This window comes from Podarcis liolepis (assembly GCF_965112155.1).
Source record: "Podarcis liolepis genome assembly, chromosome: 10".
Lineage (NCBI taxonomy): Eukaryota > Metazoa > Chordata > Lepidosauria > Squamata > Lacertidae > Podarcis > Podarcis liolepis.
The window spans coordinates 31668093-31679751 of NC_139562.1; the positions used below are offsets into that span (position 1 = coordinate 31668093).

Here is an 11659-nt window from a genome sequence, read left to right on the forward strand (position 1 = left end):
GCTATTCTCCATAGAGGTTGCACTGGTTTTTAAATCTTTTAAAAACACTCTTTAAACTTTGTAACTGAAAGATAAGGAGCCTATGCTATTAGTGACTACACATCATGTGGTACAAGCTTTTGAGTGCCAAGGTCGCTAAAAGTAGTGCACACTGTATCTTGGTAACATTGGTTTCCCTGGAGATTTACTAATGCAGGCCTGTATAATTTGTAATTCCTCAAGTTGAAAATAGCCCACCAGCCACATTATTGTGGCATGCCAAGCACTCCCCCATTCCAATTTTGCAGGTCCAGGAAGGAAGTAAAATCAAGTTTATTGAGCCCCTAGATGGCTGCCACATGCGGCTAGTGGAATTCATCCAGCTTGGTGATAAGACAAGATGTTTAGTCTCATAACAAAAAGTTGCAAAGAAATCAGAATAAATTTCTTATCTGAGCAGCCTGCTTTACATTGTCACTTTTGTTGGATTTTTAGGCATTAAACCAAGTCTCTCAAACCTGGGTCCCCAGATGTTGTTGATACCAGGATCAGTGGTCAGGGATGATGGGGGTCGTAGTCCAACAAGTTTGAGAAAGGCACAAACACGTATCAAATTTGAGATATCTGTGCCAAGTAGAAGCAAAACTCCTCATTAACAAGACAATAAAGGTAAAGGTAAAGTGACCCCTAACCATTAGGTCCAGTCGCGGACGACTCTGGGGTTGCAGTGCTCATCTCGCTTTATTGGCCAATGGAGCCGGTGTACAGCTCATGTGACCAGCATGACTAAGCCACTTCTGGCGAACCAGAGCAGTGCACGGAAACGCCGTTTACCTTCCTGCCACAGCAGTTCCTATTTATCTACTTGCACTTTGACGTGCTTTCGAACTGCTAGGCTGGCACGAGCAGGGACCAAGCAATGGAAGTTCACCCCGTCGCGGGGATTCAAGACAGTAGCTCACATTAAACAAGACAGTAGCTCACATTAAAAGGAATGTCACTTCTCTTTGTATCAAATATTTTAGTCTATAACATAAACAGTAGACCAAGACAAGAAATCCACAAATCATGTCACAAGTCATGTTCTGAACACTTTTCATGCTTTTCCACATCATCTTCTTTTTCTTGCCATTTTCAGCCATTCCACATCATATACCCAATGTGGGGAACCTATGGTCCACCAGTCCTCTCCATTTGGCCCATTAGATCATTTGGGCTAAGCCATGCCTACCTGCTTTATACCTGATATGATGTCTGATGTAGGACAGATGAAGACATGGCCGTGCCAAACTGGGGTTGTAAGCACTACCAATCTAGAGTACAGTCTTCATTTTGAGAATTAATTTCTCATAGAAGCATAGAATTGTAGAGTTGGAAGGGACTTCAGGAGTGCCTGGCGTGCTCTGGTCCATGGGGTCACGAAGAGTCAGACACGACTAAACAACAACAACAAGGGACTTCAAGGGTCATCTAGTCCAGCCCCTGCAATGCAGGAATCCTGCCCACAGCCATCCCTGGGAGGGCTCAAACCACCAACCTTCTGGTTAACAGCCAGACACACTGACCCATTGTGGCACTGGTGGCTACATGACTGGATAGATTTGCAATAGTTTGCATCTTGAGTCTTTCCATTCTGGTCCCATCCTCCCATCCAATTGCTCCCCAAAGGTAAAATATCTTATTGGTCCCCAGCACTAGCTCAGTAACAGCCTCTAGAGCCATTACCATTTTTTGTAAAAAGAAGAAAAAGCTTCACCCGCATTAAAAAAATAGGAAAGGCAAGCAATATTACGAAACCATCTATAAAAATCAAAATTCCAAAAGTATGCTTTTGGAGCTAGTACAGAGTACAGTGGTACCTCGGGTTAAGTACTTAATTCATTCCAGAGGTCCGTTCTTAACCTGAAACTGTTAACCTGAAGCACCACTTTAGCTAATGGGGCCTCCTGCTGCCACCGCACTGCTGAAGCACGATTTCTGTTCTCATCCTGAAGCAAAGTTCTTAACCTGAAGCACTATTTCTGGGTTAGCGGAATCTGTAACCTGAAGAGTATGTAACCTGAAGTGTATGTAACCTGAGGTACCACTGTATACTGAAACCTGTTCCAGTTATAGCATTTGATAAACAATGTTATTCATGGCTATGCTGTAGTGGTGTGTTAATATGCTTTGCCTAACAGGCACAGTGGACTATAGAATTGAATAAGGTCACTTAAGAGTGACCTGTTTTCAGAAACCCTGGAAGCAAAGGCTGAGGTCCAGGGTTGCGAGTATGTAGAAAGCTTGCTGCTTCTCTTGCCAAACCTGTTCTGTGGAGAGTAGCTTTCTACCATGTAGAGGCACCTTGGTGCTTAGAAGTACAAGTTTATTACCACACCTTTTACCACACCAACTATTTCCCTTCAGAGACGACAACTTGTGCACAATGTCTGGCTGTGATTTGGAATCTGGTAATCACAGCTCATAACAATGCCATTTATGGGATGGAAGAATAATCTGGGCAGGGCAACACCCATCTTTTTATAGTCTGCTTCTCATGGGTCTTTTGTCTGTAGCAGCAGTAGGATGTCATTTTCCTGCTGCTGAACTAGTTCTATGTGGATAATTGCACTAGAACAAAACTGGGTAAATCTCAAATGGCAACTAGACTTTTTCAACAGTAGGCAAGAATGGCGGTTTTACAGCATAAGCATTTCACACTGATGCAAGACACACGTTAAGACAATATGAACTGCTGTTCTTTAAAGCCTTTCAGTGCTCTGGACTTCAAACTTGCCACTGTTGGAGGATATCATCTTATACATATCTAACAACAGGAGCCAAGAAAGAACAATATGGAGAGATTCAGAGACAGGACCCTCCATTAGAAGACTACTATAAAACTTTATTGATGCATAATTCACAAAGATGATGTGCCTTGGCTTACTTCAGGGAAAATATAGGCACAGTCATAACACTAAGTGAAAGGATCCAGTCAACAGAAATTTAGGTTGCTTATCTATAAAGGGGTAGATTGGAAGTCACAGGGGCTGAAATGTAAATCTCTTTCCTCTGAGACACAGATGCAATAAAGATGCTCAACTCCCTTGGTAACATTAGGGACCACTGAGGAATGGCAGGGAAGACAGCAACCTCCAAATTTAGTTTTACATACTAGTTTCTGCAACAAATTTTAAGGACTAAGAACAAATGAGCTGCTTTCCAGTAAGATGGCAGTCCTTTTTTTTTTAAAAAAAAGAATCCTTGCAGTCTCCAGCAAATGTACCATGGTGGAGATGGGATCACCTTTTCTTAAAGCCATACTTCTTTCGCTCATAGAAGAGATCTGTTTTTGAGCTGCCCAGATTGACAATCTTGGGACAGCCATCTCTCTGAAAAGGAACAGAAAAGGGATATAGTTAGAGCAAGGGTAATGCTAATAAATGTATCATACAAGTTACTTCACAGTTCAGATAGGGTGTGCAAGAAAAACACACTCAACACTAGACCCGATTCTGATACACATACTGGCTACAGATAGTTATGCCAACCTTTCATTTGAAGTCCAACAGAGATTCTGCCTTCAGGTTACAGACTCCACTAACCCAGAAATATTACCTCAGGTTAAGAACTTTGCTTCAGGATGAGAACAGAAATCGTGCTCCGGCGGCACACCGGCAGCAGGAGGCCTCATTAGCTAAAGTGGTGTTTCAGGTTAAGAACAATTTCATGTTAAGAACAGACCTCCAGAACGAATTAAGTTCTTAACCCAAGGTACCACTGCACACTATTTTAGGATAGTGCTGCAATTCAATTTTATCTACCAGGGGCGTATGAATTCTACATCCAGAATAAGTTGCACAAAGCTCCTTTATTTAATCTGGCCTTGGTGTTTGGGGCTTTGCAGAATTTGGAGTGTTTTTGCAAAGACAGAGGGATTAAAAGATCCAAAGTCATACTCGGCAGACCCATGAAAATCAAGATTTAAGTTAGTGATGGCTGACTTACTGTAAGTCCATTGATTTAATTGGTCTACTCCAAGTATGACATGGCTACCCAAAAAAAGCAGGCATGGACAGTGAGAAATATTAAGAGCTGTACAGAACAAGAATATTAAGCACTTTGCAAGCCCAACTCAAAAACTTTGCTTCAGCTTTCTGCAGATACACCAGCATATTTTCAGATTTATCTAAACCACCATAAGAGCTAGAAAATGAAAAAGCAATTGAAAGCCAATATGTGAGCTCCTCAAGAAGTCAAATAGCATGCTGCTGTTCAACTTTACAGAATTTGATGGCTTGAGGTAGTTCCTGAAGAAAGAACTGTTCTGAAATGCACTGAGCTGTAATGAATCTCAGTTGGCACTTTTGAGAAGCTTCTCCATTTTGCATTCTTTCTCATTTCTGTGGCACCTTACAGACTGCTACTGGCATGCAGTTTTCGAAACTCCCATTGTGACAGGGAATTTCCTTAGCGCGAGCAGTTTCTGAGCTCTGGGTGCAGTACTGCGCCTAAGATTTCAGACTAAAAATTGCAGAGTGGAAGGAAAGGAGGACCCTTTTCTGCCTCCCCACTTCCAGCTACTCTCTGAAGACTGGAGAAGAGACCGTCTGAAAAATATTAGGAGGGTTGGCAGGGGAAGGAGTAGAGCACGTGAAAAATGAACATAATATCTTAGCTGCAGTTCATTCATTTTCAGCTTTGTATGCTTGTTATAAAAAAAGCGCACCTAGACATTCTGTTGCTGCACCCATAACATAGGTTCAAGGTGCCATTTGGCTCCTATCTTCCATATCTCAGTTTCTAACACTACTGGCATGGCAGCTAAAGGGTTAGGCAGGTAGAAGATCATTTGCTGTTGAATATGCCAGGGTAGTTTGGATTCAGGGTAGGCAAGGACTGCTTATTGTTCCAAGAGCTGCTGTGAAGGGATGAAGGAACAGAGCGTGGTACAGTTACAGCTGGAGGAACCCACCTTACAGATAATTTTCAGTTACATTTAAGCTGATAGATCTGTGAACTTTTTGCAGGGTACTGGATTCTCTTCACCAACCTACCCGCTCAGCAGATGCAATATTTTCCTCAGTTTACACTTTCACACAGGAAATCAATAAATACCTCCCCAGTCTGAAGTGACACATTTTGTGCGTGCCCTATGCCACGTTTTCTGGAGGGCCACTTTCATTACTGTGCGATCAGTTGCAAACAGTTGCAGACAGGGCGCCCACACAACTCTTAAAGGTGAAGGAGCCCTGGCCTCTTTTTCACTTGGCTACCCTATTGTATTCACTGACAAACTTCCCACAAGTATAGAAATAGCTTTAAAACCAGTTCCAACTGCACTTCATGGCCTCGCCATTTTAGCATCTGTCTGATTTGGAGAGGATCCTCTTCATAGAATTCCATCTTAACCTGGGTGCAGCAGTACTTTATGCTAAAAGAACCCATTGTTACTGACCCATTTTCTTCATATTGTCTAGCAGCCCTAGTGCCTTCTTTTCTGTCTACAGCTGAGACGAGTTTATGCACACATTCAACATGCACTCAACTGTAGAATCCAATGTCGACTTACTCATAAAGCATCTATCACACCATAGATGGCCCTAATGTCACAGCATCTCAAACAGTACTTTTAAATGGAGGTAGTCAATACACATTCAACTGCAAATCATCAAGTAATGTATATGCAAATTCAAAAAGCCTTTCCTTTTTAAAAAACCCCTCCTCCCAAGCTCTTCCTACACAGTTAGTATCAGACAGAATGAAGCTAATTGTCAGCTACTCCATTTTCAAGAGCCATGCTCTCTACTTCTGCTGATTTTTCAACTCAAATGTGAGATGGCTGGGTAGGAACAAGGTCACTTCTATTGTCCCTGCGTAGCAACCAGCAAAACAGGTGCATTTCACTTTATAGATAATTGCATTTCTGTGGTACAATTGGAGCAGCAAGGTGAAAAAAGAGAGCACAGGAGCTCCTGCACCTTTAAAAGATGTACCTTCCCTCTTCTCTACAACTATTAAAGATGCATGAGCCCTGACCTATTTTTCACAAGGCCACTTTAGAGTCAAGGCATTTTTCCCTGTACTCATTCATTGTTAAAACAGTCTGAATCTGCTCTTACTGTAAGGGTTTCTGGTACAGAAGAACACCAGCTCTACTGTGGCAACATTGTAATACCCACCCTCAGACAAAAATATAAGGTGTCCCAAATTCATAGAAGGGACCCTGAGGGTCATCTAGTCTAACCCCCTGCAACGGAGGAATCTCAACAAGTGACATTACAAAGGAATTTGTAGGACTGGCGACAAAATCTGATACCATTGCTACTTACAAACCACCCCACCCCAAGACTGCTAACCCAGATTGCTGTTTAGAATATTACTACACTACAACGGCTAGTAGTTGATACTATAATTTTATATTAAAGGTTCAACTGCCAATGCTGATTTTTATTTTTTAAACCCCTGTCCTTGATCTCTTGTAATCTAAGGCATGAATGAAATCTGTCTACTGGTTTGCAGCCATAAGTTATTTTAGAAGAGTTTGAAATTATAAATTATGTTTGTTTTAGGGCCCTTTTGAAAGAGACAAGTATGAATAGGCCTTTATTGAAGGTAGTGGACATGAGAGCATATAGATATTAGAATATAAGCATCCCAGGCTTCAGATGTTTACCAACACATGGGCCAACGATAATATTTAAGAACAAACAATTGCAACTTAGAGAGCGGAAAAATGCAAACCCCTGTAACAATCTTACATCTTTCTCCTGGATGGTGCATTCTTTACAGTAGTATGCATCAGAGACACCAGGACCTCCACATATCACACAGCGCCCTTGATAAGACCCATAGTTGCACTCATCACATATGCGCACCAGTGTGCAGGGCCGCACATAAGAGTCACAAATAACACACTTGCCATCACCTGCAAAATAAGTACACGTATTTCAAGTGAAAGAAAAGATGCAGACAAGCCACCCACAGAAAGAATATACACAGCTTATTAGATTACCCACAGAACATGCTACAAAAGCAAGGCGTTAACTGGGTTTGCTTCCAGGCAGATGTGTTTAAGGTGGAGTTGCCACACCCCAAATACAATGGCTTGAGTTGTTTACAGATAAAAGCCCAAAGCAATTGGCATTTGATTGAACTTCTCCATAAACCAGTCTGCCACATTTTTTGAATTTTTTTAATCATAGGTAACACCAAATCAGCATCTCTGTGCACGGATGAACACAGAATGCTGCATCACAGATACATCAATCATATAATGCCCATGCAATCTTCTACACTTGAAAGGTATATTCAGTCATCTTCTTTTCTTAATTTGGCTTTAGGAAAGGCTGAACGGGGAAGTGCACACATACATAATTGAAGCCATTATTGTTGTAGATAGCTCTTGAGGTATGGAACCAAAGTTAGCAAGTAAGTAAATAGCCAACAGATGGCAATGACAAGCACTGCCAGCCTGGACCATATCCAAGCAAATGACTTAAAGACGAAGAGCTTCATATCCCATTACCCTCGTCCATCTAATCTTTATTCCTACTAAGGACTTGTTTAACTTGCTCTTTCTTTCGGAAGGTGAACAAATTCTTTTTAAGAATGCTGCTGATAATCTCCTGGGTAACAGCTACAGTAGACCATCTTATAGTTTCCCCCCAGTACTGCTGTATTTCTAGTTTCGAGGATGGGGCAGGAGTAGGGAGTCATTTCATTTGTGTGGCAAGTAGCCCTGGGAAGCACCCAAGTGCAGCACCTTCTACTCTCTTACTCTGCATCCCTGGGCTGAAAAAGCATCTCTTTCCTGTCTGCAATAGCTTGTGTTGTTATCCTGTCCTTTTATGACCAGGAGAGACAGCATATGTTACCCCAATAGCGATATTAGGAAAAGCCATAATCTGCCCATAACTTCATCCTTTCTGACATCCTTTTATTCCTTCTGACATCTTTTACTTCTGCCTAGTTTCACCTCAAAATGCACACTAGCTAGCCTGGTCATTATGTGGCCTGAAGTTTTGCTTTCACTTTACAGGTACCTGTGCTTTTTAAGGACCAGAGGAACAGGTGCAATAGTGCTTTGGAGACTCCGGAGTGCAGGTGTTTTTTCAACACAAGGGCTGCATTCTTTTCTGGGCAGCCTTCCTGGAGCTACATGCCAATGGTGGGTAGGGTGAGGTGGGGCAAAAGTGGGCATGGCACCAAATTTAAATTTTACCTTTGTAAAATAGCCTAGTTTCTATGCACACTCAATCAACCCTCTCTATCTTCCATCCATGAGTACAAGAGGAATTATCAGAGTTCAAGGACACATTCCAGCCAGGCAAGAGCTCCTGGGGTGTGAAGCATGGTCAGTGAGGTGTGTACTGGCGTGAGTTCCAGGGGCCAGGCAGAAAGGCCTGGAATTTGGCCCTTGAGCCTGAATTTCGCTGCCCCTGATTAGCACACATGCTAATGCATGTGTGACTGTTACGTCTTAAAATGCCAGTAAAGACAGCTGCAGAATATCAGGAATGCTAAGAGTGTTTTCTGTGGGCTGGATTGGACAAAAGTCCAAAGCATGATGTGGTGCATCAAGAAGCCTGTGGCTGGTGCACACCTTCCTTCTTTTCACAGGTGCCTTGCTTTCCTGGTCTGCTTCCTTGAAGTCTTAAGTTGCCAGTGCCAAACTATGGTTTAACGTTACATCTGAAACAGCCCATGGTCTCTTCAGACATTCTAAGTTTGAGAAAAATGTAGCTACAGTAGTACTGGAGCAACACAGACATCCCTGCTTAACATTGCAAAGCTCTTAGGAAGCATGAAGTTAAAGGGGGACTGGAGGGAATGGCTGCCATGTTTTGATACATTTTTCAACCCTTTCCTTTCTTCTCTTAAACTCTTACCAACTTTTTTCACCCCTTACAATCTATATAGCATTGATCCACCATGACTACTTTATTTTTAAATTATCTAAAGTAAACATATAGGTATGTTGCCAATTTGTATATTCCTTCTCTTGGGTTTAGATTAGAAAATGTTTCAGACAGGTTTAGGTGAAAAGCTGAAGTTTCTCAAGTCTATGGCAAGTCTTGAACATCCAAGCTGCAGTTATATACTAATTTGCCTGGGAGTACGTTTCAGTGAACATACTGTAGTGGGAAAATTCTGAATATGCAAATACAGGATTATACTACATGTGTAACTAGAATTTTAAACTTAAAATGGCATCATACTCAGTGCTTGTTTTCAGGGGGTACTCAAGAGTATGCACTAGCAACACCTCTTTTTGTTGTTAAAAAGTGTGGCACTTACTGTAACAACTTCATGGTGAGTATTGGCACCTATTTTTCTAGAAAAAAATGCACTGGTTATACCTATAAGTGTAATTACATTTTAGAAGACAGACTTTACTCAGCTTGGAAGAAATCCTGATTCACAATATTGGGCTCTAAATCACAGAAGACACACAGTATGTAAAAAGCTATACTCACATTTTTCACATAGTCGTCCAATAGCTGCAATAAAAATGGAGAAAAATGAATAACATTCATTTGGAAATTCTGAAAGTTCCACATTATTTCTAGAATCTGTACAGTGGTACCTCGGGTTATAGACGCTTCAGGTTACAGACTCCGCTAACCCAGAAATAGTACCTCGGGTTAAGAACTTTGCTTCAGGATGAGAACAGAAATTGTGTTCCAGCAGCACGGCGGCAGCAGGAGGCCCCATTAGCTAAAGTGGTCTTCAGGTTAAGAACAGTTTCAAGTTAAGAACGGACCTCCAGAATGAATTAAGTTCTTAACCTGAGGTACCACTGTACTACTCTTCAAGATTAACCTTATATTCAGGTGGGGATGGGTGAACTATGAGAGAATAATAGGTTTTAAAGGCAATTAACTAAAATGTTTAATAAAAACTTTTGGTATTCTGTGAGAAGATCCTATCCAGACTGATATTCGGGGCTGGTCCTATCCATGCTTAGTCAAAGGTAAACTGAACGAACTTTAATCAGTGAGTAGCTAGATACAGTGCAGTGGCAGAAAGGCCACATGGCACAAAGTACGAGAGTATATTTTAAGAAACAGCCTTTATATTTTCCCTTCAGTTTCAAACATTGGGACCTGTTTCCAGGCACGTGTTTTTAGGAATGCAACCGTAGGCTTTCACTGTTAATACGTTATTGGCAGGACTAAACTTAAAGCAAACATAATCTTTCCTCACTCTGCCTAATGTGTTTTGCCAAGATTAGAGCTTGTCATTTTCAAAACAGCAGTAAGAATGTAATACTCATAGGGAATGAAGGCAAAGAATGCGCTATTTTGATGAAAATACAAATAGCAAAGCCTTATGTCTTATGTACGTCACAGGCCGAGAGTGATGCAGCATCATGTAAACTTACAACTTCCAGAGGTAAATGAGAGGGCTGGAGGCCCAAAACCTGTAGTTGTATGGTAGGAAAATCTTGTAGCAAGTATGATTAAAAAAAATTAAAAATCCTTGCTGCTAAGAAGCAGTTAATAAAATATCAGTTAAAAGCAGGAGGGGACAGAAATGTAGGACATTAGATATGACTATGTGACTCATGTAAAACTGTTGTAACTGATACAACATTCATTCCACTTTAAGCAAGTACTGTATTTGGTTGCAAGAAGATCTCCTCTTTTGCAGCCCAGCTAGCTGAAATCCTTTTAATTAGATGCTAGTGATTGATCAGAACTTAAGTGTGCAAATCATGTTCCAATATTATACAGCAGGACCTAAATGCTTCCATCTACAAGCCACAATGATGCAGCAGATATACAGTACTTGTTTTTCCATCTAGGTCTGCTTATGACAGCTGCAGGGTTGGCATACGAACACTGCACTGTGTTAAGGAATATCTGACGGGGGCGGGAGAGAGAGGAACAGTGATGGGCTCCAGAGATGCATATGCATGCAATATAAACCATCCTAGGGGCCAGTTGGCAACTTGAGGATAGGAGAGCCATTAAGGAGCAACTACTTTATGCAGAACTTATGCTCTGAATTCAGCTATCACGGCTAACGGTTAAACGGACTAGACCTCGGCTGATTTAAAGCTCCTTCTAAAGCCACCTAAGCCTGCGACTATCACTGCATCTGAGGGCACGGAATCCCCCGAGTTCACTGCCGCTTGCGAGATGATGAGAATGAGGTTTCGCCAGTCCATTTCTGAATCTCCCGCCGATCCGATTTCATTGGGCGGCTCCGACTTCAGCCACAACGAGTGAGGCCCAAGCGCGCCGGTTCGCAATTCCGTTTCAGACGTGAGGCCTCGCCGCGTTTTGCCGTTTGGACCAGGGCAGAAGTCAGTCGAGCCTCGGAGACCCGGACGGTGGGGCCTTCCCGGCCGCTGCTCTCCGCCCGCCTCCCGCCGCGCGCGCAGCCCAGGCACCCCGAGGCTCCCGGTCCGAGAGAAAAGGGAAAGGAAGGGGGGCCTCACCCACGCCCGCCTGCTTGCGGCAGAAGATCAAATCCGGGTGGTGCTTGGCCATCCCTGAACCCCTTCGCCTCGCGCCGCTGTCGTTACTGGCCTTTCACCTTTGACCCCTTCAGGTCCTGGGGAAAGCGGAGGTCCTACACACTCGCCCACCTCCACACAAACCGGCTTTTAATTCCCTTTCGCGCGCTACCGCGCCGGATTACCACACTCGAATATCCCGCAAATAAATAACCTGTTTCTTCGTAGCCCTTA

At 42.6% G+C, this 11659-nt stretch overlaps 1 protein-coding gene and 1 long non-coding RNA gene across 2 annotated transcripts; both read right to left on the reverse strand.

Moving 5' to 3' along the window:
• Positions 1-1057: 1057 nt before the first annotated feature.
• LOC310687506 lies at positions 1058-1959 on the reverse strand. The gene is made up of 2 exons (XR_014516448.1): positions 1438-1959; positions 1058-1360 (listed from the first exon to the last, which is right to left on the reverse strand). It is a non-coding gene; the product is annotated as an uncharacterized lncRNA (long non-coding RNA).
• Positions 1960-2842: 883 nt separating this feature from the next.
• PHF5A (PHD finger protein 5A) lies at positions 2843-11638 on the reverse strand. The gene is made up of 4 exons (XM_083462624.1): positions 11408-11638; positions 9438-9461; positions 6720-6886; positions 2843-3350 (listed from the first exon to the last, which is right to left on the reverse strand). Exons 1-4 carry the CDS (start codon positions 11457-11459, stop codon positions 3261-3263), a joined length of 333 nt encoding a protein of 110 aa, XP_083318750.1. The 5' UTR covers positions 11460-11638; the 3' UTR covers positions 2843-3260.
• Between the last annotated feature and the right edge of the window lie 21 nt (positions 11639-11659).

Bases quoted from the DNA above. Each gene is read 5' to 3' on its own strand.
- PHF5A (XM_083462624.1), bottom strand. From the start codon at position 11,459: ATGGCCAAGCACCACCCGGATTTGATCTTCTGCCGCAAGCAGGCGGGC. The intron at 9,462-11,407 runs GTGAGGCCCCCC...TTTTTATTGCAG, and splicing joins CCGCAAGCAGGCGGGCGTGG to CTATTGGACGACTATGTGAA. The intron at 3,351-6,719 runs GTAAGATTGTTA...GTTCCTTTTCAG, and splicing joins GCACCATCCAGGAGAAAGAT to AGAGATGGCTGTCCCAAGAT.